The following is a 26,349-nucleotide window of genomic DNA, read 5'->3' as shown; positions in this document are numbered from 1 at the left end:
TAAGAAGGTTAAATAGGTCAATCAAAACATCTAAATGCACTACGGACCGTGCTGTTATATGAAAATAATATACACCAGGGTGGTGTGATACGGCACAATGTGAAGCCCTTACTACACCCAAAGTGGATTATTTTTGGATAGCAGAACTACAGTCCGAGCCATGCCATTATACAAAAATAATGCACACCTTCTGAGCAATAAGACTGATGACAATTCAACCTCTTTGTGATATATATATCCAAAAATGTAATTTGAAGTTTAAGATGTTTACAATTATTTATTCAATAATCGGGTCATGCTGGATTATGAGCCCATCTTTTATACAAGGTGGGAACGAATGAGAATGAACACACACACACACACACACACACACACACACACACACACACACACACACACACTTACTTTTGCAAACCATATCGAAATGTCACTCATTGTACAAAGTAGGTGGGGTTAATCTTAGTCAAATTTGCATACGCTTTGCCCTCACAAGGCTGGAAAGCTATTCTAGTCCTACTGCGAAAAAGTTGGCTTGTTTTTGTATATTGAGTTTCTCGATCCTCTCTCTTTTCACTGGTGTGTTCATCTTGGAGAGGCAGAAATGTGCTCATTAGAATATCAGTCCACACTCAGACAGTTCTCAGCTCAACCTAATCAGCAAATTTACATCCTGAGCAGTACAGTGTTGATCATATTTCCATTTTCAAACAGCAGAGAAAACAATCAGTTGAGCATTTATTTTACTGAATGTAAAAGAGTGATTTTTAAGAGAGAGAGAGAGAGAGAGAGAGAGAGAGAGAGAGAGAGAGAGAGACTGTAGCAAGCAATGAAGACAGTCGAAGCAGGAGAGGGAGGAAGAGAAAAGGAGGGGCAGGAAAGGAAGCTAGTAAAGGAGGGAGAGGAGAGGAACAGAAAAGCAGGAGAGTGTGAGAGAGTGATAGCGTGAAAGAGAGAGAGTGAGAGTGTGTGTGTAGAGATTCTCTGTCTGACGAAACCTGACTGAAGAAAATGCATCCCAACTTTGCCGGCACCTGGAAAATGAAGAGCAGTGAGAATTTTGATGAACTTCTCAAAGCCTTGGGTAGGATTCCTCATGCATTTCATCTTCTGTCTTATTCTCGCATTCTTTGTCATAACATTGACATACATCAAACATTCCTATTGGAGGATGTGAGGAAAAGAGTACATGTGTATGTCTTTATCATTTAGTGCGATGAGCGACTGATGCTTGGATTTCATGCTATTGTACAGCAGAAGGTCAGGCAGCAGATAGAGGACTAATTAGTCGTGGTTTGTATTAAAAGTGAATCACACTGCAACAGACCGAGGTCTCCTCAGGCTCTTAAATCCTGTCTGCTTTTTTATAAACCAAGTCCATTCACCTTTCTCCAGGAGAGTTGACGAGGCTCAGACCCTCAGACCCTCAAACCAGTCTCCTGAGTAATCAGAGCGCTTGAGACAGTCTGTGGAAAACTGGGTCAGTCAGTTTTCTTCTATAGATTTTTATAATGCAATCTTGCATTCGCGTACACTGATGATGTATCATTATTTTCATGTTGCGCAGTTGTGTCTAGCACGGTCAGCATAAACAATACCTTGTAAGACTAAAGAGAAACAGATTATTTAATGTAGACTCGAGGTTACATTAGGTGGGGTTACAGGGGAATGGAGCTCTCCCGCCCTCGCTATATTTCTTCAGCAAGTGAATCTAAGCTACAACATTGAAATGTGATGGATTTTAAATCATACCATGACATGATGGTGACAACAACAACACTAATAATACAGTGAAGTAATAGTTTCACACTGCTTTGTAGAGAAATGCTTTCATTGAAAGATTATTAAAAGAGTTCCTTTAATAAAGACAATTGCTAACTGTTGGAATAATACATTATATCATTTAAAGGCGTTATCATATTATCATGTCTCATCTCATTATCTCTAGCCGCTTTATCCTGTTCTACAGGGTCGCAGGCAAGCTGGAGCCTATCCCAGCTGACTACGGGCGAAAGGCGGGGTACACCCTGGACAAGTCGCCAGGTCATCACAGGGCTGACACATAGACACAGACAACCATTCACACTCACATTCACACCTACGCTCAATTTAGAGTCACCAGTTAACCTAACCTGCATGTCTTTGGACTGTGGGGGAAACCGGAGCACCCGGAGGAAACCCACGCGGACACGGGGAGAACATGCAAACTCCACACAGAAAGGCCCTCGCCGGCCACGGGGCTCGAACCCGGACCTTCTTGCTGTGAGGCGACAGCGCTAACCACTACACCACCGTGCCGCCCTTTCGGTAAACATATTAATCATATTTCCATGATATCAGTGAACTCCATTCATTGATTGGAATTCATTGCACATTTCATGTTTGCACATTTTCAGTACCTTCCTAATCCGACTGTCTTGTCTGGAACTAATATTCGTCCTGATACACTGAGTAACTGGCAAACCACAGATCTGGGCAGCTCCTAAAGGAACAATGCAATGACGCTTTGTGGCTGAAAACAAACATGTTTAATGAAAACCGCTCAGCCCTTTAGGAGTGCAAATGAAATTACTCCTCACGATCGAATCTGTGAAAGATTGCACTCAGGATGTTGTTAGAGGATGCTAACATAGCGTTTCAGGCTTTTGTGTATCTGTGTGTGCAAACTCCAGCTAACAGCATCACAGCAGTGTTCATATATCAGCAAGGCAGATTGCGAGAGATGAGATTAGAGCTCATATAGCATTGGCATTCTGTGGAACTCATCGCTCTGTCAGGCAGTACCCATGTCAACTGCAACTGCCCACGCAAATCACTCATTTGGTGTGTCTGAAGTGTTCTGTAAAAAGAAAGCCACTCCTCATCATTGTGTACTGCACATGCAGAGCTGCTCTCTGATCTCTCATCGCCCTCTCTGCTGGAAACGGCTTGTTGGGCACCAGGCTCTCTCCTCTATCTCCACATTATTCTTAACTAACACTGTATGAGTAAAAAACAATCTCGTCTTCTGATTTTATTGACTAAAAGCATGTGTGAAAACAATGTTTCACATATTATACAGAGGACCAGACTAGTTCAGTCAATCTGATATTATTTGTTAAAATATTCACCACAAAAAAAAGAAGAAAAAAAGAAAACACGAGCTTGGCAAGTGAAAATATCGTGAATGTATCCAAGTGTACCTGGCATTTCCTGTAATGAAATTACCATACATGTCATATAAGATTATGTCTAGACAGTTTTACTTATTTCAGGTTTTCTTTTTTTTTTTTTTAAACTCGATTGTCAGACGATTTTGATTCTTTCTCACAAGATCAGTTCAAGCTTGAAATGCACTGCAAAAAATTGAAAACTAAATCTGAGGAGCAAATTACTTAGCACTAGTGAAATTATCTTGCTGCACGGACAGATATTTTTACTTGATAAGATATCTTAGAATAAGTCGGTTGCAATCTAGAACTAGGTTTAATAATCTCAGAATTGGTGTCGTGTATTCTTCTAATAGGAAATGCTAGATCGTTTCAACTATTTTCAAGATATTTTCACTTCCTAAGATATCATTTTTTTCAGTGTGAGTAAAAAAATGTCCAGAAATAGGTTTAATAATCCTATTTGGTTTATTGTTATCTTATATTATATGCTATATTTTCACTTGATGTAATTTTTTGTAGTGTGACAGCAATTTGCACTGTTTTAGAACCAAACAGTATCATTTCATCTGTATTATTTTACCAATGTTAATTCACAGCTTTGATTTAAAAAAAGAAAATTGATATAACAGTTCTAATGCTAAGCATGTAATTTAACTACAATTAGATGGATCTTTTTTAATTAATTAATTAATTAATTAATTATCAGCTTTGGCATCAAAATATTATCAAAAAATGTCTGATACATTTCTGGCAAAGTCACATGATACAGTGATAAAAAGATTAAATAAACATACATAAATACTGAAAGGTCTAGTAAAATAAATACATTTTCCACTAATGGGCAAATTTTACTATATAATAGTTAACATTTGCCCTAATTGAAGGAAGAGTTTGTGAACCCTTTAGAATTTTCTATATTTCTGCGTAAATATGACCTAAAACATCATCAGATTTTCACACAAGTCCTAAAAGTAGATAAAGAGAACCCAGTTAAACAAATGAGACAAAAGTATTATACTTGGTCATTTATTTATTGAGGAAAATGATCCAATATTACATATCTGTGAGTGGCAAAAGTATGTGAACCTCTAGGATTAGCAGTTAATTTGAAGGCGAAATTAGAGTCAGGTGTTTTCAATCAATGGGATGACAATCAGGTGTGAGTGGGCACCCTGTTTTATTTAAAGAACAGGGATCTATCAAAGTCTGATCTTCACAACACATGTTTGTGGAAGTGTATCATGGCACGAACAAAGGAGATTTCTGAGGACCTCAGAAAAAGCGTTGTTGAAGCTCATCAGTCTGGAAAAGGTTGCAAAACCATCTCTAAAGAATTTGGACTCCACCAATCCACAGTCAGACAGATTGTGTACAAATGGAGGAAATTCAAGACCATTGTTACCCTCCCCAGGAGTGGTCGACCAACAAAGATCACTCCAAAAGTAAGGCGTGTAATAGCCGGCAAGGTCACAAAGGACCCCAGGGTAACTTCTAAGCAACTGAAGGCCTCTCTCACATTGGCTAATGTTAATGTTCATGAGTCCACCATCAGGAGAACACTGAACAACAATGGTGTGCATGGCAGGGCTGCAAGGAGAAAGCTACTGCTCTCCAAAAAGAACATTGCTGCTCATCTGCAGTTTGCTAAAGATCACGTGGACAAGCCAGAAGGCTATTGGAAAAATGTTTTGTGGACGGATGAGACCAAAATAGAACTTTTTGGTTTAAATGAGAAGCGTTATGTTTGGAGAAAGGAAAACACTGCATTCCAGCATAACAACCTTATTCCATCTGTGAAACATGGTGGTGGTAGTATCATGGTTTGGGCCTGTTTTGCTGCATCTGGGCCAGAACGGCTTGCCATCATTGATGGAACAATGAATTCTGAATTATACCAGCGAATTCTAAAGGAAAATGTCAGGATATCTGTCCATGAACTGAATCTCAAGAGAAGGTGAGTCATGCAGCAAGACAACGACCCTAAGCACACAAGTCATTCTACCAAAGAATGGTTAAAGAAGAATAAAGTTAATGTTTTGGAATGGCCAAGTCAACATCCTGACCTTAATCCGATCGAAATGTTGTGGAAGGACCTGGAGCGAGCAGTTCATGTGAGGAAACCCACCAACATCCCAGAGTTGAAGCTGTTCTGTACGGAGGAATGGACTAAAATTCCTCCAAGCCGGTGTGCAGAACTGATCAACAGTTACTGGAAATGTTTAGTTGCAGTTATTGCTGCACAAGGGGGTCACACCAGATACCGAAAGCAAAGGTTCACATACTTTTGCCACTCACAGATATGTAATATTGGATCATTTTCCTCAATAAATAAATGACCAAGTATAATAATTTTGTCTCATTTGTTTAACTGGGTTCTCTTTATCTACTTTTAGGACTTGTGTGAAAATCTGATGATGTTTTAGGTCATATTTATGCAGAAATATAGACAATTCTAAAGGGTTCACAAACTTTCAAGCACCACCATATTATTATTATTATTAGCCACAATAACCAGGATAAAGTAGTAACTGAAGATGATTACTGAAGATATTATTCCATGCTAAGATTTACAAGTACAGTATGGGAGCTCTATTTTCTGTTTAGTGCAATCCAAATGTTAGATAATAAAGGACATTGTGAAATGCTAAACATTTTCTAACAGATTTCTCAAATGGCTAAGAAATCTGTCACATTTCTGCATAATGTTTATGCAAATTTTGCATGAAACTATCTTTATTTCTTGGAAACTACATTAAAGGGCATTCTGTTAAACTAAAAAATGAAACTTTAGGTTAATACTATACTCATAGTTCAGTTCAGTTCATTATTTACATCCTTTAAATCACAGACCATAGATCCAGATCCAATAAAACCTTATCAGATTGTGTCTCACTGACACTCTCGTCAGAGTTTATGGAGCTGTGTGGAATCAGCCATATAAAAAAATAAACACTTTCCACTAGAGTGTACTTGTGCAGACTGAGAATTTAATTATATTTCCTTGAGATGGTTTCAGCAGATCGTAAGCAGCATTAAAAAAAAAAAGAGCTGAAAGACATGAAAATGGTTTTCCATGAAAACCCAGAAATGGTTTTCCATGAACACATCCATGCTGTGACACAGTCGTAATGGCTCACTTACACCTTCTCCCTAAGCATTGCAACATCATATTCTTCCTACAGCAAGCCATCTCAGCAGTGAATATTTCATTCTGTTGCTCTCAGCATGACGATGGTGGGATTTTGACTGACGCTGACTTGAGTTGAGCAATGTTTTTTGGTGTAAAAGCTCTCTGAAGGTCAAGGTCGGGGTGGGGTGAGTTTTTTAGGCAACAAAGCTTGTTATGACGCCCATGCTGTGCCCTATCAGGCGTGAATGCCATGCTGAGGAAGGTGGCTGGGGCGGCTGCTGCCAAGCCTCATGTGGAGATCCGCCAGGATGGAGAGCAGTTCTACATCAAGACCTCCACTTCAGTGCGTACCACGGAGATCAACTTCCACATCGGCGAGGAGTTTGATGAAGAGACTGTGGATGGCAGGAAGTGTAAGGTACACCGTGAGAAACTTAAATAAGTGTCCTGCAAGTGTGTAATGGGTGAACATGAGAAAGTTTTCCAACAGTTGCAAAACATGGTTAAACAGTAGAGCAAGGATCACATTAAATGCTCTATCGATTCATGAAAAAATATTTGAGTCAATTTAAGTTAATATCTTCAGGAGCACGCTTGTAGAAATGTTAAGAAGAAAACACTTGAACCAATTGTGTCAGATTGACTTTGGAATAAAGGAAAAAAACAAAACAGCAAGAAGGAAACAATACATTACAAGTTTTAACTAACATATTGGTAGACAGAATGAGATTCTTCACTGCCTGGCCCCAAAATCTCACCATTTGGATTTAAATAAGCAAATACCTAAGAACCTTTGATTGGATAATTACTGCAGTGATTAATATGTTTCAGCTGGCAACAATTCTTTTAGCCCTAACTGATGCACTGAGTAGCTTCTCATTTCTGAACTAACCATGTCAGAAGATGTATCCCGTGGTTGTGGAAAATATGTTTCTGTTTCAGAACGGTCAAATTTTTGTCCTGCATCAAGGAAAGAAAACAACTAAGGAGATTGCTGAAATGACTGGAATTGGGTTAAGAGTTGTCCAACACATTATGAAAACATGGAAGGATAGTGGTGAGCCATCAAATTCACAGAAGAAATGTGGCCGGAAGAAACTCTTGACTGACCATGATCTGAATTCACTTAATCGCTTGGTGAAGTTGAATTATAAAGAACTCATGGCTATGTTTAATATTGAAAGCATTTTCACATGTACAGTGTGATGAGAGCTCACAGGATTGGGACTAAACAGCTGTATGGCCATAAGAAATCTCATCTCATCTCATTATCTGTAGCCGCTTTATCCTGTTCTACAGGGTCGCAGGCAAGCTGGAGCCTATCCCAGCTGACTACGGGCGAAAGGCGGGGTACACCCTGGACAAGTCGCCAGGTCATCACAGGGCTGACACAGAGATACAGACAACCATTCACACTCACATTCACACCTACGGTCAATTTAGAGTCACCAGTTAACCTAACCTGCATGTCTTTGGACTGTGGGGAAACCGGAGCACCCGGAGGAAACCCACGCGGACACGGGGAGAACATGCAAACTCCACACAGAAAGGCCCTCGCCGGCCACGGGGCTCGAACCCGGACCTTCTTGCTGTGAGGTGACAGCGCTAACCACTACACCACCGTGCCGCCCCATAAGAAATCCACTTGTTATTTAGATTAATTGGAAGAAAAGGCTTCAATTTGCTTGGGAGCACAAAGATTTGACTCTGAAGTAACGGAAAAGGTCATGTGGTCTGATGAGTACAGATGTACCCTATTCTAGCGAGATGGGCACTTCAGGGTAAGAAGGGAAGCACATGATGGGATACACCTATCATGCATAATGGCCACTGTAGAAGCTGCTGGAGGCAGTGTTCTGATCTAGGATGCTTCAGCTGGTCAAGCTGAGGCTCAGCAACGTTATGTGGAAATAAAATGAAGCCAGCTGACTACCTGAATGTACTGAATGAGCAGGTTATTCTATCAATGGATTTTTTTCTTCCCTGATGGCATGGGCATAAAATTAGGGTTCAAATCATGAAAGAGTTGTTCAGGGAGCATGAGGAATCATTTTCATACATGAACTGGCCACCACAGAGTCCTGACCTTAACCCCACTGAAAGTCTTTGTGATGTGCTGGACAGTGGTTTGACTCTCCCATCATCAATGCAAGATCTCAGCAAAAAAGTAATACAACTCTGAATGGAAATAAATGTTGTGCTGTTGTATAAGGTTGGTGAAATAATGCCACAGTGAATGCGTGCCATACTCAAAACTAAAGCAGTCCAACAAAATATTAGTGTGTGTGACTTTTTTTTTTTTTGGCTGAACAGTGTGCATCTGCTGCATCTTATTCTAAAACATCAACATCCCTGTTGTTAACTGTCACAGTTTTTCTGGGATAAATATGTAATTTGCCCTCATACACTCATGGTTCCATAATTGAAAGCAAAGTATTTGGACCTTAAGGTTCAAACTTTACTTTAAAAGCTAATTCAAGCTACACCATATTCACTTTAGTGGGTAAAAGATAACTGTACATACAAAAGGTACAAAACATACCGCCTTGATGGCAACAAGGAAAAGCACACTTTGGCATCTTTACTTCTGACAATATAATTTTAGCTCTTGATGTTTATCTGCTGTGAAAGGCTCTGCATTGATTATTCATGATGATCTTCACCCTTACCCTTATTCTTCACAGAACTATATACATTTAATAGACTCTAAATATATCTCTTGTTAATGGGGAGGTATTAGTAATGAGAAAAAGACAGAATGACTAACTTGAGGTCAGGAGGTGGAACCAGAACAATGCTGTCATGATGCATTTCTTAGTGACTCGATAGGTTTATTAGCCACACCTCTGGATTCTTCACTGCTAGAGACAATGTCTAGTCATATACAGTATTCCCCTTGTATGTGAAAATGAATAATAATAATAAAAAATGGCAATCTACGAATATAGTTTGAGCTTTAGCAGCTTAGACATTGCACTAATCTCAGCTTAAGTGTTTCAAATTTCCTCCAGGTTTGTGCCATCAATGTAAATTGGTGTGATATTAGTTCATTTGATGCAAAATACAAGGAAAAGTCAAGACATCTTTTAAAATTAAGATGAACACCTTTGCATGTAAAATATCAGTATCGAACACTGGTGAACTCAACATGACAAAAAAACAACCCCTCTTTTTTTATATATATATATATATATATATATATATATATATATATATATATATACACACACACACCTGGACGCCTCCCTGGGGAGGTGTTCGAGGCATGTCCCCCTGGGAGGAGGCCCCGGGGAAGACCCAGGACACGCTGGAGGGACTATGTCTCTCGGCTGGCCTGGGAACGCCTCGGTGTTCTTCCCGAGGAGCTGGCCGAGGTGTCTGGGAAAAGGGAAGTTTGGGCTTCCATGCTTAGACTGCTGCCTCCGCGACCTGGTCCCGGATAAAGCGGAAGAAGACGAGACGAGAGACTCTATATATATATATATATATATATATATATATATATATATATATATATATATATATATATATATTGTGTGTGTGTGTGTGTTTGGTTTTCTTGAAACAAATTAAATTGCATTTTGCTGAGTGTATCACTACCATCAGAACAATAACAGAACCTTATCCACAGCAGACACTGAGCAACATTAGAAACATAACCTTTGACGTGACCATATTTCTCCAGTCATGATGACCTGCTTCTTGAATAGTTTCTTAAATCAATTTTGAGGCAGAGGGCTGCCTTGCGTCCTACTTTTCCATCAAGCTGAATTATGGTAATTAGTTTTAAATATTAGCTTGGTTCTGTGATGGTGGCCCAAGGAAACCGCCAACCAAGCAGTGCATCACTCCTCACTCCACTGCTCCAGTGGTGCTGAAAAAACAGCAACACTTCAGCACCACTGTTTTGGACTGCCGAAAACAGCATGACCACAGGGTGGAGCCCACTGACTGCACACACCTGGAGCAGCTTAAAAGGTACCTCAATCTACCTTCCTCAAGCAGCCAGGGAAGTATAAAGAGGTGCTGCTACAAATAGAGGTTGGTTGGGTTCTTTCAGAGTATGTTGACTGAGTCTCCCCTCCCCTCCTCTCTCTGCCAATGCCAAAGACAATGAGGAGGACTACTGAGGTCTCAGCGCTCTCATCGGTGATCGCCTCCACTCCTGCTTCCAGTGGCAGACCAACAAAAGACCCAGATGCAGCCAGCCCTTACCTGTGACCCTGTGTTAGGCTGGCCTGGGCCCTCCAGCACCTGCACTTACTATATGACTCCCACCCAATAATTAAGAGCACTTATTGTTTCCACTAGACCCTGGGTTGTGTGTCCTTGTTCCCCACTGCAGCCGTGAGTGCCACATTGGTGGAGAATGTTGGCACAAACATTACACCCCCACCCAACCTCCACATGGAACATCTCCTGCAGCATCTCCTGGAAACCAGTCTCTAGCAGCAACAGGTGATGCAGGAACTCATCAAAGGCCTCCAACTTGCCACCCAGGAGCTGTTGCAGCAACATGCCAGAGCCTCTCCCCTCCCTGGTCGCCTTCCAGATTTCTGCCAAGAGGCCCTCCATCTGCTCCTCAAGCTGACTCCAGCTGATAACATCAATGTCTACCTCTACACTTTCAAACAGACTGCAATATGAGAAGGCTGGCCTGAGAAGGAGTGAGCCCAGGATCTAGCCCCCTTACTCACAGGAAAGGCCTGTCTGGCTTACTATGGTCTCCTGCCAGCCTCAGCAGAGGATTACATGCTCCTGAAAGAGCAAATACTGGGGTGCTGCAGGTTTTCTGCCTGCTAGGCTGAGACTGAATTTCACCACTGGGTGTATCAGGTGGATGTCAACCTTGGAAGCCAAATGGAAGCTCTGCTGAGAACCATCAAATGCTGACTGCAACCTGAACAACACTCAGCCACTCAGGTCGCAGAACGGGTCACCATGGATTGCTTCCCCCAAGTGTTGCCTTACACAGAGTGCATGGCCATGGGGATGAGGGTGCCCAAAATGCCTGTTGAGCAGGTTGGGGCCCTGGCGTATGCCCTTGCCACACTGGACATCTGTAAACAGGAAACCACAAAACCTCAGCAGGCTCACTCCAGTTCTCTGCACTCCCCCCCCCCTCCCCCGGGCCAATGCTGAGCCTGAAAGACGTCCTCTGTGACCGGCTTGCCCTCCATCACCCCCTGACAAGGCTATGGCCACTGCTCCTAAACCTCCATCACCTGCCCCAGCCCAGAAGCTGTGGTTCACTGGCTGCATCATCCACTCACCCACAAGCCCTCATCTTCTGATTGCCCCTATTTGGATAGAGGGATGACCAGTACAAACTCTCCTCAACTCCAGCAGCACCATCACTCTGGTTCAACCCTCTGTCCTGCCTGAGGCTGTGGGGTGTTGTGGCACTATCGAGGTCACCTGCATGCATGGGGATGCATAAGATGTGGCCAGCACCCACATTCAGATTGGAAATGAGCGAGGTGAGTGGAAACTAACCTTTGGTATGGTTCTTAACCACCTTGTCCCTCTCCTCCAAGGTAGAGATTGGCCCAGGTTCCCCAAGAAACTGCCGACTGCCAGAAGGATGAGGAGATGATGAGCACTCTGGAGGCCTGTGGACTGCATCACGCCGCTCCAAGATGTGTGCCTGGCTGGGGACCATGAGAATGCTGATGCCCATGCTGCCAAAGGTGAGTCAAACACCACCTCTAATCCACTCTCTCATGTGTATTAGCAGTTGACTCAAGATGTGAACTTTGGGCAGGAGCAGATACAGGATGAGCAGTTAAAGAATTCTTGGGGGCAGGTGCACATTGTGGAAGGCAGAGACCAGCAGCTGGGGCAGCCCCTCCCCAGTTCATTCTTCCTGGTCCACCATGGCCTCCTCTACCACTACACAGAGCAGTGAGGCCAGTCCATGGATCTGCTAGTAGTTTCTTATTCAAAGGAGGACCTCATGATGCACCTAGCCTACTCCCACCCTTTGGGCAGCCACCTAGCAAGCCAAAACACCCTAAAGAAAATCCAAAAACAATTTCTCTGGCCAGGGATGAATGCTGAGGCAAGGAACCTCTTCCAATGCTGCCTCCAATGTCAGCACACTGTCCCAAACAAACCTGCACCTGCCCTACTTGTGCCTCTGCCCATTATCAGTGTCCCCTTTGAGAGAGTGGGCATGGATCTGGGGGTCCCCTTCCCAAGTCTACCTGGGGCCACAAGCATATACTCATCATCATAGACTACCCAATACCCTTCAGAAGGCCACGTCCAAAAACATCGCTAGGTAATTGATTCTGCTGTTTCCTCATGTGGGGCTCCCGAAGAAGAAGAAGAAGAAGAAGGAAAAACTTTATTCATCACATTTACACTTGTGAAATTTCTCTCTGCATTTAACCCATCTGAAGCAGTCAACACACACACACATGCACACAGACACAAGCAATGAGCACACACACATACCCAGAGCAGTGGGCAGCCATGCTTCAGTGCCTGGGGAGCAATTGGGGGTTAGGTGCCTTGCTCAAGGGCACCTCAGCCGAAGGCCACCCCATGTTAACCTAACTGCATGTCTTTGAACTGTGTGGGAAACTGGAGCACCTGGAGGAAACCCACACAGACATGGGGAGAACATGCAAACTCCACACAGAAAGGCCCCCATTGGCTGCTGAGCTCGAACTCAGAACCTTCTTGCTGTGAGGCAACAGTGCTAACCACGACACCACTGTGCTGAAGTACCTCGTCATGGACCAAGGTACGCCTTTTGTGTCCAAGTTAATAACAGATGTGTGCCTGTTGTTCCAGGTTAAACAGATCCACACCTCAGTCTACCACCCCCAGACCAACGGGCTGGTTGAGAGGTTCAGCCAGACCCTCAAGAGAATGCTGCAATGAAGACTAGATGAAGATGGCAGGAACTTGGACCTCCTTCTCCCGTATGTGTTGTTTGCAATCCAGGAGCCTCCACAACCATTGACAGGCTTCACACCTATGATCTCCTGCATGGGAGAAGGCCCCAGGGCCTCCTGGATGTGGCAAAAGAAGCCTGGGAAGAGCAGCCCTCACCCTTCCGAATCACGACTGAGCATGTGAAGGAAATTCAGGCCTGCATTGACAGGGTGGCTCCCATCGTCTTCCAACACATGCTTGCTGCCCAGGCCGAAAAGAACTGCCTCTATAATTGCTCTGCCAAGCCCCAGGAGTTCCAGCCTGGCAACTGTGTCCTACTGCTTGTTCCCACAGCCAATTGCAAGTTCCTCATGTGGTGACAGGGCTCATCTCATCTCATCTCATCTCATTATCTCTAGCCGCTTTATCCTGTTCTACAGGGTCACAGGCAAGTTGGAGCCTATGCCAGCTGACTACGGGCGAAAGGCAGGGTACACCCTGGACAAGTCGCCAGGTCATCACAGGGCTGACACATAGACACAGACAACCATTCACACTCACATTCACACCTACCGGTACGGTCAATTTAGAGTCACCAGTTAACCTAACCTGCATGTCTTTGGACTGTGGGGGAAACTGGAGCACCCGGAGGAAACCCACGCGGACACGGGGAGAACATGCAAACTCCACACAGAAAGGCCCTCGCCAGCCACGGGGCTCGAACCCAGGACCTTCTTGTTGTGAGGTGACAGTGCTAACCACTACACCACCATGCCACCGTGACAGGGCTCTTTCACCATAACTAAGCGGGACCTGTTAACTACTGCCTGGAACATCCGGGTAAAAGAAAAAATCCACAAATCTACCACATTAACCTACTGAATGGTTGGATCAAGCTTCTCCTACTGCTGTCAGCCCATGTTACTGTCTCACCAGAACCACCAGGGCACACCCTGGTCCAACAAGGTGAGGACCTCACTGGCTGACAGTGCCAAGAATTGGAGGAGCTACTGGACCAGTCTGGGGATGTCTTCCCAGCAGAACCAGGTTGGACCCACCTGATACAACATGACATTAAACAACACCCCCCCCCCCCCCCCCCCCCCCGGTAGCAATTTAGCAGTGCCCCTATTGCATCTCAGAGGCCTGTCATCATGAAATTGAGGAGGAAGTGGCTCAAATGCTGCAGGATAGGATCATTGAGTTGTCTACCAGCCCCTGGTCAAGCCTCATTAGTGCAGTGCCCAAGCTCTATGGAAGTCTGGGACTCTGCAATGATTTCAGAGGCTCAATGTTGTCTCAGACTTTGACAGCTATCCCCTGCCCAGGATGGATGACTTTGTTGACCATCCAGGGAAGGCTCAGTACCTGCTGGGGCACCCTTTCACCCTCTGTTTGGACCACACACCGCTCCAGTGGCTCCACCGCGTGAAGGATGCCAATGCACAGATCACCCATTGGTATCTTGCCCTTCAACTGTTTAAATTCGAGGTGGTCCACAGGCCGTGGGCGCAGATGGTGGTGGCAGACTTCCTGTCTCCTCGGGGGGGGGGAGTCCACTGCAGGCCGGACAGCTCCCTGGCCTGAGTCGGACAGTGGAGGTATGTGGCAGCCGGGGCGTGGCCAAGCATTGGTTTGTAAATGGAGGGCAGGCCCAGGGAAGGTGAGTGGCAAAGTCAGTATACCTGTTGTCGATTAATGTTGTGTGTGTTTTGCAGTGAGGATGGAAGGTAGAAAAGGAGGGAAAGAGCAAAGAGAGAGGATTCTCCTGACCAGAGCACGTGTGTGTGTGTGTGTGTGTGTGAGTGCACGAATGAACAAGACTGTAAAGCTGAAAAGCAAGCATGATCATTAAAAATAAAGTCTGTGTCAACATCAGTCCCTGCCTGCTGCGCTTCAGTATTCCACCCACATCAGGAACATACTACACTGGGTGAATGCATCATCCGGATGCTACTAAAACCACAGGAGAAGAAGATTGTGGCAGTCCAGGACTACCCCTGGCCCACCACCAAGCGACAGGTATGTGCATTCTTGGAGCTGGCTGGATATTACTGCAGGTTTGTGCCTAACTTCTCCTCTGTAGCCTCTCCCCTCTCTGACCTGACCATGAAAGGAGAGCCAGATAAGGTGCAGTGGCCCAGCAAAACAGAGCAGGCATTCCGGGCCCTGAAGAAGGCCCTTACCATGACCCCGTCTTCTGAAACGTGGACTTTGACCTGCAGTTCATTGTCCAGATGGACGCCTCGGTGCCATGCTCTTTTAGGTTATAGAGGGCGAAGAGCATCCCATGCTGTACATCATCTGCAAACTGTCCCTTGCTGAGAAGAACTATGTGGCTGTGGAGAGAGAAGCCTTGAACATCAAGAGGGCAATCATGGAGCTCAGGTACTATCTGTCTGGTCATCACTTCATGCTAGTCCCAGACCATGCCCCACTTCAGTGGATGGCAACAGCCAAAGACACCAATGCTCATGTTACTCACTGGTTTTTGTTCCTTCAAGACTTCTCTTTCAAGGTCCATCACAGAGCCCAGACCCAGCATAGGAATGCTGACAGCCTCTCCAGGTGCTACAGCCTCTGGGCCAAGCTTTGGCGGATGATAGGCTTGCAGCTAGGTGGGGGATGTGACAGCGGCCCAAAGAAATTGTCACTGAAGCAGCACATCTCTCCTCATTCCACCACTTCTGTGGTGCTGAAAAGACAGCGACACTTCAACACAACTGTTTTGGACTGCTGAAAACAGCGTGGCCACAGGGTGGAGCCTGCTGATTGCACACAGCTGGACCAGCTTAAATGGTGCTTCTACCCTCCTTAAGCAACCGGGGCGTATAAAGAGGCATCACTACAAACAGGGGTTAGTTGTTTTCTTTCAGAGTATCTTGATTGATTCTACCCTCAGCTCTCCACATAGGCCTCTTTGCCGATGGCAAAGAAGATGAGGACAACTACCGAGGTCTCAGTGCTTTCACTGGTGATCGCATCCACTCCCGCTTCCAGTGACAGACTGACAAAAGACCCAGACGCAGCCAGCCCCTGCCTGTTAGACTGGCCCTGGCCCTCTGGCACCTGCACCTACTGCATGACTCTCACTCCTTGCACTTCCCCTACCTTTCTCAATAATTAGAAGAGCCCTTATTTTTTCCACTAGACCCTGGGTTGTGTGTCTGTGTTCCCTGCTGTAGCTGCAAGTGCCACAGTTGATTTTGTTCCATTCTGGGGTCAAATATTGCAATGTATTCCAATCAGTCTTAGAAATATATTAATTATTTTACATATTACACAATAATGAGACAAACTTGACATCATGTTTGAAATCATTGACCATATCAATTATGACTTTTAAAGTCAAACCAAAACCATGACATCAGCAAACTCAAACAAAGCATAAAACCCAAAGGCCTCGCTTTTCTGAGCTCTTTGAAGGACTGTATTACTCTGACATTTATGGATTCTCTTTGACACTTCAGAGTCTGTTTTTCTCAGAAGGAAAAAAAGAACAGGAAAGGAGTGTCTATCGAGACTATAGGAGATGTTTCCAGAGAACTGACAGCTAAACAAGAACAATATTTGAGCTCGTAACCTTGGAGAAGGTGGATGAGATGATGGACTAATCATAGTGTTGTGTAATTGGCTTGAAAAATAGAATACATGTACAGAATAATAATGTGTAAGAAACAAACACACTCCTTATAAACTCTTCTTTTGTGTAGGGAAAGAGACCATTCTCTACTACAGTGTCATGTTTGAGCCACTGTGATCATCAAGCTTTGTGTGTCTCTCCCAAGAGAGGCTTGTGTTGCCGTTTTTGTACACTTAAGCCTGATGATCAACATACCTTACGGTTCAGCACTTTTATCACACTGCACTCTCCCCAGGGAAGTGGCTGTGGTCTGCTCTCCTTTAGTTTGTATTGCAATACATCTACAGCTATGCTTCTCTGCAGACCTAAACTTTGACAAGAGCATTCTTGATCTGACCAAAATAAAACTGGATATTTCATAAGTGGCATATTATGCGATTGGGCCCAGCTCTACAGGGGGACCTGGCCCACCCAATCACAAGGCTGGTCCACCCACCCGAGGGGAAGAGAGAGAGAGGAAAAAAGTCACATATATACACATACATTGTCTCCCCAAAAATCTTCCTGGCCCACCCTGACCCTGTTAGTGAGAGCTGGATCCGGCCCTGGATGCGATAAATCAGTAACAGAAGTAGCAGAAAAGAATGTGTCGTGAGTGAGACTATCCCTTTGAGGGGTTTTGTTTTCTTTGAGGGATGTAATAATGATCCTTTGCTTCAGTGTGTCTCTAGATGAGCATACTGTCAGAAATAATACCATTTTCCCTAAAGCGAGAATTTGAGTAATGAGCTACAGCTGCCCAAGCGTTTACACACACAATGGGATTTGGAGATCGAAGCAGCACACCAGCAGTCGTCTCTTGCTAACGCACTCTCACAAGGGCAGAGTCTATCCAGTCTGTGCTATCACTCCAAGCAGCTCTGGTTATTATAAATAATTATTAAAAATGTCTATTATAACCTTAAACAACAGTTTATTCAGCTTTCAGTCTTGAGCTGTAGCTGCAGCCTTATCATCTTCCCACTTAGCAGGGACCGAGGGCACAAGACTTTGACAAATGATGCTTTTTTGCCAGGCTTGTTGCTATAGAGACAGACTTTAGAAGTGTTCACCTGCAGGGTGAGAGGGGAGGAGAAATGACTTCCTAGAGTCAGTTTATCATGAATGTCAATGAGTCAAAGAGCCCAACAACCAAAAGGCTGAAAACAAAGCAACGTCACTGTGGAAATTAGGTTTTGTGTGTGCGTGCGTGTGTGTGTGTGTGTGTGATTATACACAATGTGTCTGTGCTAGACATGAGCAGGCAAATGAGAGCGAAATTTAAATTCACATTCAGCTCAATCAGATGCATTGATTCCTCTCAACATCATAATGATGCACTACTATCCAGTCATAGTGCAGTTTACTAATGCCTAATTATAATACATTTCATATCACTTGTCACTGAATGACTCATTAGCTGATGAAACTCCCTGCAGATTCAGCTTCTATTAATATAATGAACTGGAGACACAAGTCCTCTCTATGCTACATACAGATGATCCTTGTAATTCAGACATTCTACTTCATTTGCTGTTGTAGTTTTATAGAGACATCCATGAAGGCAAAAGTAAATGGCTCCTGGCAGGTCTACCCCCTGCATGCCACCCAACCCGTGCAACTGATCCAGAATGCATCTGAAATACCTGTTTTTAATCTCCCCAAATTCTCTCAAACCCATTGCTTCGTTTGGGTGCCATTCTTCATTTCTGTCCCTCTCTGGCCCAGCAAAGCTTTCTGATCTCTGCTACACCTTTGATATGGTGATTAATATTTCACCCTCACACTGCAGTTGTGTGAATCACTGTCTGTTGGCACTCACTTCAATTGGTTCTAAAGCTAGAGTCCTGCTTTATTCAAGGAGCTTAAATATCTGGAATGATGATTCATTGAAGTGCAAACCTCCAAGTAGCTTAACACACAACTGCAGAGGCCAAGACTCATTAAAACTGTTTTTTTTTCTCTCTCTTGATGTGGTCTCATACTTGCACATTCTTAAAAATTCACACAATTCACAAAAATTTGCACTAAACTCATGGATGTTAAATTAAGTACAATGATTTAAGAACTTACCAGCTCTGATAGTGCTAATTTGTTTTTGGAAATGTAATATAGTATGATGCGTTTCTGGGAGTTTGTCATTATTCTCAGTTAGGTCTCAGAGTTAAAGGTTTGCCAATTAAAGTCGTCCAGAAGTGTATTTATTGAATTTGGCTTTAATTCTGTTATTTCCAAGAGATGTCTGTGAGGACATGATCATTAAAACCCTGAGATGAGACAGCTGGCTTTAAAGAACTAATAGACCACATCCAGTATAGTGGTGTTACTTTCTAACACTAGAAGGTAACTGACACCACTGAGAGAGATTTCTAGGGCCTTTGGATTATAGGTAGTGGTTCTATATTTCCTGCAATAACATGTTTTAGTCTGGGCACATACAGTGAAGGAATTGTTCATTAATGTACAAACCTGGCTGCTAATAGTGGGAGGATAACAGTTGCTGAGTGCAAGTTACTCCTTGATGTTTACTGGCTGGAGAAGTGTGTACCCAGGTGACAAGTCCACTCCTTAAGGCCTCTAGAACAGCTTTTCTCAACCGGGGTGCTGTGGCACCCTGGGGTGCCATCTGGCTTCGTTAGGGGTGCGGTCAAAAAATTATATATTCTAACACTGAAATAAATAAAATGAATTAATTCCAAAAAATGATAGTTACACTAATGCAGATAATTGCTGCCTCATACATCATCAAAATTTGTCTCACGGCCCCCTTTCCCATGTCACAACATCACTGCCGGGGTCAGCGTATGGTCAGTGTGACTGTGTATATTTTATATGGGGGTGCCTTGAGAATTTGCATACTTTTGAAGGGTGCCGTGACTGAAAAAAGGTTGAGAAACGCTGCTCTAGAACATAGACCTCCATGGTGAACTTGTCAGAAGCTCCAGGGTTTCCACCTGGAGTGTCCTTCATTTCCTTATCAATATCCCATAGAATGGGAGTGGCCAAGAAGATAGGCGGTAGAAAAGTGTTTGGAACAGAGTTTTTAAACTCAGGGTTATGGTTGATGGTTGTAGACCTGTGACCAGACATCAGCTTTAGTATTCTTAGAACCAGTTCTGTATAACTTGGTGAAGAAGTAGATACTGAGCCTTCCAGATGTATGACATGTTCTCCAGTAATCTGTGAAAACAACAAAAGAATGGAGGCCCTAATCCAGCTAATGTCGCTAATCCTCCAGGTCCTACTTGACTGGAGGGCCCAGTTGCCCATCATAATTAAGTTTTGTGGGCATGAGCTTCCAGGAGAAAAACTGGGCAAATGGATAGGCCTTGGCTGGCTCTTTTTGACAAGGAAGCTCTGGCCCTCACCTCAGAGGTGAATGTCAGTGAAGGGTTTGAATGAGGAAGAACGCGTGCCCTGTGATGAACTTCCTCTTTAATGAGGTGAACTTCTTCTGCAGCTGGAGATTACAGGAGCCAGCATGGCACACTTTTGAGGAGCACAGTTATGGGTGTGGGGAGAGTGCTATCATTCTTGATGAAACCTTTGTAAAAGTGAATTATACCCTAAGAAGGAGACTAAGATGGAAGCCACACTGTTCTGCCTTCACATACAACTGGTGCTCCAGTAATCTCGTTAAAATAACCTTCAAGTCACAGATTTCTTCCTTGAGAAATATATCTAAATATCTTCAATGTGTACAATTATAAACTTATGAAACATGCTACAGAGGACCTCACTGACAAAGTAATTGAAAATCAATGGGGCATTAGCTAGTCAATACAGCATGACCATGTACTTGTAATTCTCCTTCCCAGAACTGAATAATCTATACAGGTATACAGGTACAGTTTGGTGAAAAAGTCCACATGGTTTGTACAGTGTGGAGATAGTGAGTAATGGAACTTTACTGTGCCTTTGAAACCTTGAGTCAATTGGCCTGAGACCACCACCTTTCTTCTCCTTGAAGAAGCTTGAAGATGCATGTAAATTTTAAAGCCAGATGAATCCCTGCCTTGGGGTCTCAGTAATATATTCCTCCATGGGGCAGTTTCTTTGATAAACAGGGGAGCTCAAATAAGTCTGAGGGCAAGGTGGTAATGCACCTGGCAGGAGGTCTATGGCACAGTGAAGAGGAAGTTCTGTGGTTTTGTTCTTGCCAGGTCATTGTTCTCAGGTAGAAGGTCAACCTGTGTATCTGCTGCTAGGCTTTCTAGAAAGACTGGAGGCTGAGGCAACTGTCCTTACACTTGTGTGACCAGGCTAGTTTTCCTGCAGGTTCAAGAAATATGATGGTCATGGAATTTTAATTATCGTCATCCTAGGATAATTGAGTGCTGAGGTAAGTCAATATCTTGGAGAGTCCTGGTTGTGTAATGATCATGTCCTACTTGTACCAGCTAGCTGTGTTTCTTTTAAACCCCCTGCCCGTGTCCGGAGGACATCCATGCTCTTTATCAGTCTTGGAATCACAGGAAAATGCAGGAAGGATTAAACTCATCTCCCAAAGAGCGGGCTGGCTGTTGTTCAAGAGGGATGTTCCTTTTTCAAGGTCTATGTTTAGTGGTGAAACTTTTGATAATGATCCAGTCTGGACCAGGGATCTTCTTCTTTTGGCTGCTCCTGATTAGGGGTCACCACAGCGGATCTTTCGTCTCCATTGCTCTGTCTTCCGCATCCTTCTCTACCACACCTGCCACTTTCATGTCCTCTCTCACCACATCCGTGTATCTCCTCTTTGGCCTTCCTCGTTTTCGTTTGCCTGGCAGCTCCATCCTCAACATTCTCCTTCCCACATGCTCTGCATGCTCACTGCCACTGGGGGTGCATAAGCGTACTCTTGGTGCCGGTCCAGCCACTGCGGGTGCATAAGCGTACTCTTGGTGCCGGTCCCAAGCCTGGATAAATTGGAGAGGGTTGCGTCAGGAAGGGCATCCGGCGTAAAACTGTGCCAAATCTAACATGTGGAATGAAAAGAGAAATACCAGTCTGGACCAGGGATAAACTCTATTAAGAAATATACAGTCCCAAAAATGTGCCACAAAACAAGCCAAAGGTGATAATAAACAGGGTTAGTAATGCAGTGGGGGTGTTTGCCAGAGTAATCAGTCACAAGGGTCTAAAAAGGCATAATGGACAACACATGCATCTGAGGCAGGAGCTGGAAGGCTATCGTTGCAATGCTCTGTAATGCTTACTGTCTCCCTAAAGCCCAACGATAGACATGTCATCCATTACACACAATGCATTAATGAGGGCTCATCTCTGCTCTGGTTATTGTCTAAATGGACTGCGAACACTCCATTCATGTTTATTGATGTCTGTGTGATGTCTCTGTATGTTCCAACTTGTTTGTAGAGTTTGGCCACTTGGGAGACAGAGGATAAGATTTTCTGCAAGCAGACGCTGGTGGATGGTGATGGGCCCAAGACATACTGGTCCAGGGAGTTGCAGGGGGATGAACTCATACTGGTGAGAATGAATGAATGGATGGATAGATGCAGCTCTGTTTACTGATAAGCACGCTTGGTTTACAATTCATTCAAGCACAATACTCAACCTTCAACTATGCAAACTCATAAATTCTCACCAAACTTCTCATATAAAAAGGGTGAAGGGGGGAATTAGAGGTAGCAGGTTTTTACTCACTTGAAATCCAACAGAATCTCTCTTGCTCATTTGAATTCCTACAAATCCTTCACATGCTTAGGAAAGAGGCTGAAATACAGTAAGTGTTAAAAGCTTGCTATCTTTCACTGCCTCCCATCATCTCTAAAGCACAACTTAGTTTGCTAAAAAATTCTCTACCAGCTTTTACCCCAGTGCCTTAATCTGCAATCAGATGGCTATCATACAGTTATAGGATTCCAAAGAGGTTAAAGGATTTGCCTAGTGGTTATGGAGCAAGCCTGAGAGAGAGAGAAACAAACCCAGTGCACTCTGCACTCACCCCAAAGCTCGGCAAAGAGCCAGAAAACACATTCAGGAGCTCTACACGATCACCTCCCAGCAGCATGAGAGAACTGTTTAGCAACCTTTATATGAACTTTCACCAAGCCCCCAGAAATAAACAATACTCCCTATTCAGCCATTCATACACCAGCCAATGATAATGCTGAGAAAAGACGCAAATGGAGCCACAAACTAAGTTGCTTTAATAGATTAGCTAGAAGCCTCTTTAACATCCAAGATACTTATGGTACTCAAGTGAAAGAAGAGCTACAAAGCCCAATGAACTGATACTTCTCATGATTTAAGAGTATTTGTACAATGCAGGAAGATTCAAATTAAATACATAAAATTAGACTAACTAAAGTTAAGCATAAAGTTGCTTTTAAAATGACATGATGTGTCCCTGCTTCATATGAATTTTGCGCCAAATTAATTTTTAATTACGGATTAAGAAAGAGGAGGAAAATTATACTCTACAGTAGTGAAAGAGTAGTGGTTTATGGAATCACATCAATATTAAACAAAATTAATAGCTCATGACTCATATGTATTCATAGGAAATGACACAAGAATAAGTTTAGGGTTGAGGGCGGGGATACCGTAGCCTTCATAATTTTTCCAAAGAAATCATTCATATAAAACAGAAAAAATTTAATTGAATTTATATGAAGCATAAGATAAGGTTATTTTTTTCATTAAAGAAACTTTAATGTCTGAAAAAAGGCTAACAGGCAGTCCAATGAATGATTAATTAATATAATTTATTTATGCACAGAAATGTTATTGGAAAGAAAAGAAAAAAGTCATGCTCTTTCAAGTTTTGTAAATTGGATGGTTAAATGAAAATGTGAAGAGTAAAAATGTTACTGAGTATGAGAACGTATTTATTTTCATTCATTCATTCATTCATTCATTCATTCATTCATCTTCAGTAAAAGCATTTTATCCTGGTCAGGGGTGTGGTGGATCTGGAGCCTTTCCTGGGAATACTGGGCACAAGGAGGGAGAATTCACCCTCCTTCACACTCATTCACTCCTACGGGTAATAGCATAGACAATCCCTCTACCAGCATGTTTCTGGGATGTGGGAAGAAACTGGACAACTTGGAGGAAACTCTGGATACATGGATGGAACGTGTACAGAAACTAAAAACAAACAGTAACCGGAGCTCAGGGTTGAGTCAGTAATGTGTGTGTGTGTATATATATATATATATATATATATATATAAAAATTTATTATTTATTTTTTTCAGGTAAATTCAAATAAACTAAAATGATACTCATTGAAGTGACAGTGAAATATATAAGTACTTTACAACTCAGAAAGAACATATGGATCTTTTGCCACTGCAATAGCACACAAGCAACTGAATATAGTGTTGAAGCGGATTCCGAGCCCTCACTGCACTCAAAGTTACAGATTTTCTCCTTTTAATCTCTGGTCTCCCTGCTTTTTAAGCCAACCAGTATTTAATTTTATTCTTGACATGGATACAGAGTTACATTCTTGAACAATATTAATGCAAAGTCTTTGTCCCACCAAGAGCATCTACTATAAATACCAAGCTGATTTCTAGAAACCGTATGGAGTTATGGTGCAAAAAGCTCACTTGGATTCCATCTTTCAAAACACAGAATGGATAAGTGAAGGTTGTGCCTATGGGTTGACCATGGCTATAGCAGTTTTTGTCAGTCTCCATCCCAGACTGAGCCCTGGAATGTACAACTCAAGCGTCCAACTCAAATAGCAGCCCGACTCAGATGATTATTTGGACGTTTTCATTAATTCTAGAGATGCTTGTAGGCGTCTAAATAAACCACAAAGCTTAGAGATGATGCACAAAGGAAAAATTATGGAGAGAAGGAAGAGAAAGAATTTGAAATAAACACAGTAAAGGCTGATGATTTGATGCTCGTCTTTGGGAGTTCACAGTGAATCTGAGGCACATTTCTAAAAACATGCATACTTCATTAAATTTTTGCTAAAGTCCAAATAAGTGAAAGACAATGTACCCTTCTCTCTGTTTCTGAACTGTTTAAAGATAGATGTTTAACTGTGACACCTTTCTGCTTCATGTGACTAAACAGTTGTAGAACATTAACTGATGTCTGAGTTGGCACTCTGCCAAAAAAACATCATTTTTTTGATATTAATAGGATGTAATGACTTGGGAGAATTCATTTAATAAACTGGCTCTGTTTTTCTCTCCTGGTTTCTCACAGATATTCGGAGCAAATGATGTGGTGTGCACACGGATCTATGTGCGGGAATGATGTAGACATCATCGGTCAGTCATAAAGCACCATGGCAAGCTCCAACACCCCAAAGATTCCAAATTCTCCTCCTACATCAAGCAACAGTCCTTCAGATTACTGTGATGTGGAATCTGAGCAACATGTTCGGTCATCTGAAGCTTCTTTAACTGGCTAGCTGTGCGCATCCACTTGTGTCCTAACTGTGGTTCTGTGCTAGACATCCATCCAGTTTTGAACATCCAGTTTTGTCCAGTCTCATATATATTTTTTAGTTGTGCATTTTTGTGGTATTGCATACACAAAAAAACAGGATTAAAACTGAAAACCAGAATCTGAAGTGTGCGTATTTTGTGTTTTAGTTCAAGCCTTTTTATGTGAAAAATGTTGAATAGCAAAGAGAGAGAGAGAGAATTCCCTTTTATCAGCAAATAATTCTACCTGAAACAATACAATTATAACTGTTTGATCACTAAAGTAACTTATCTCATTATCTGTAGCCGCTTTATCCTGTTCTACAGGGTCGCAGGCAAGCTGGAGCCTATCCCAGCTGACTACGGGCAAAAGGCAGGGTACACCCTGGACAAGTCGCCAGGTCATCACAGGGCTGACACATAGACACAGACAACCATTCACATTCACACCTACGCTCAATTTAGAGTCACCAGTTAACCTAACCTGCATGTCTTTGGACTGTGGGGGAAACCGGAGCACCCGGAGGAAACCCATGCGGACACGGGGAGAACATGCAAACTCCACACAGAAAGGCCCTCGCCGGCCCCGGGGCTCGAACCCAGACCTTCTTGCTGTGAGGCGACAGCGCTAACCACTACACCACCGTGCCGCCCCACTAAAGTAACTGTAATATGTAATGTAACTGTAATGGGATCCTGAAGGACCATTCGGAAACTGAAGATTTTCCTCTAACAACATCTCTAACTGTTTGATTCCTCTTATACCACAGGAATGTGCTATGAAATATCATTTTAAATTTACTAATGAACAATTTAACATACTTTTATCATTTTATAATTACATTTAATGTTCTGGAATATCTCCAAGATGAGTTAGTATAATATATAAAACAGTCATTCCCTCACCTGCTTCTTTTCTCTCTCTCACTTTTAGTTAATAAGACAAAAAAAAATTCTGATAGCCATGTTACCAAGAAACTAGAAAGCACAAACTCCGTCTCCTCCATCCTGAAAACTCTCCTATCGAGGAAAACTTACTGACTGTTACAAAGCACTGACATTGGAGACTCCTTCCATAAATGTTAAATAAATCTTCATATGAAAAATTATTCAATATCTTTGGACCAGTCAGCTTTGAGAATTCATCAGCACTGTGGTGTAA

At 43.0% G+C, this 26,349-nt stretch overlaps 1 protein-coding gene across 1 annotated transcript; it reads left to right on the top strand.

Moving 5' to 3' along the window:
- The first annotated feature begins 1,005 nt into the window (after positions 1 to 1,005).
- On the top strand, positions 1,006 to 25,014 carry crabp1a (cellular retinoic acid binding protein 1a). The gene is made up of 4 exons (XM_060908193.1): positions 1,006 to 1,081; positions 6,519 to 6,697; positions 22,145 to 22,258; positions 24,964 to 25,014. Exons 1-4 carry the CDS (start codon positions 1,009 to 1,011, stop codon positions 25,012 to 25,014), a joined length of 417 nt encoding a protein of 138 aa, XP_060764176.1. The 5' UTR covers positions 1,006 to 1,008.
- Positions 25,015 to 26,349: the final 1,335 nt, after the last annotated feature.

Source organism: Neoarius graeffei, chromosome 2 (assembly GCF_027579695.1).
Source record: "Neoarius graeffei isolate fNeoGra1 chromosome 2, fNeoGra1.pri, whole genome shotgun sequence".
NCBI lineage: Eukaryota > Metazoa > Chordata > Actinopteri > Siluriformes > Ariidae > Neoarius > Neoarius graeffei.
The sequence above is the reverse complement of the archived record's forward strand: the minus strand, read 5'-3'. Positions and strand labels throughout refer to the sequence as shown.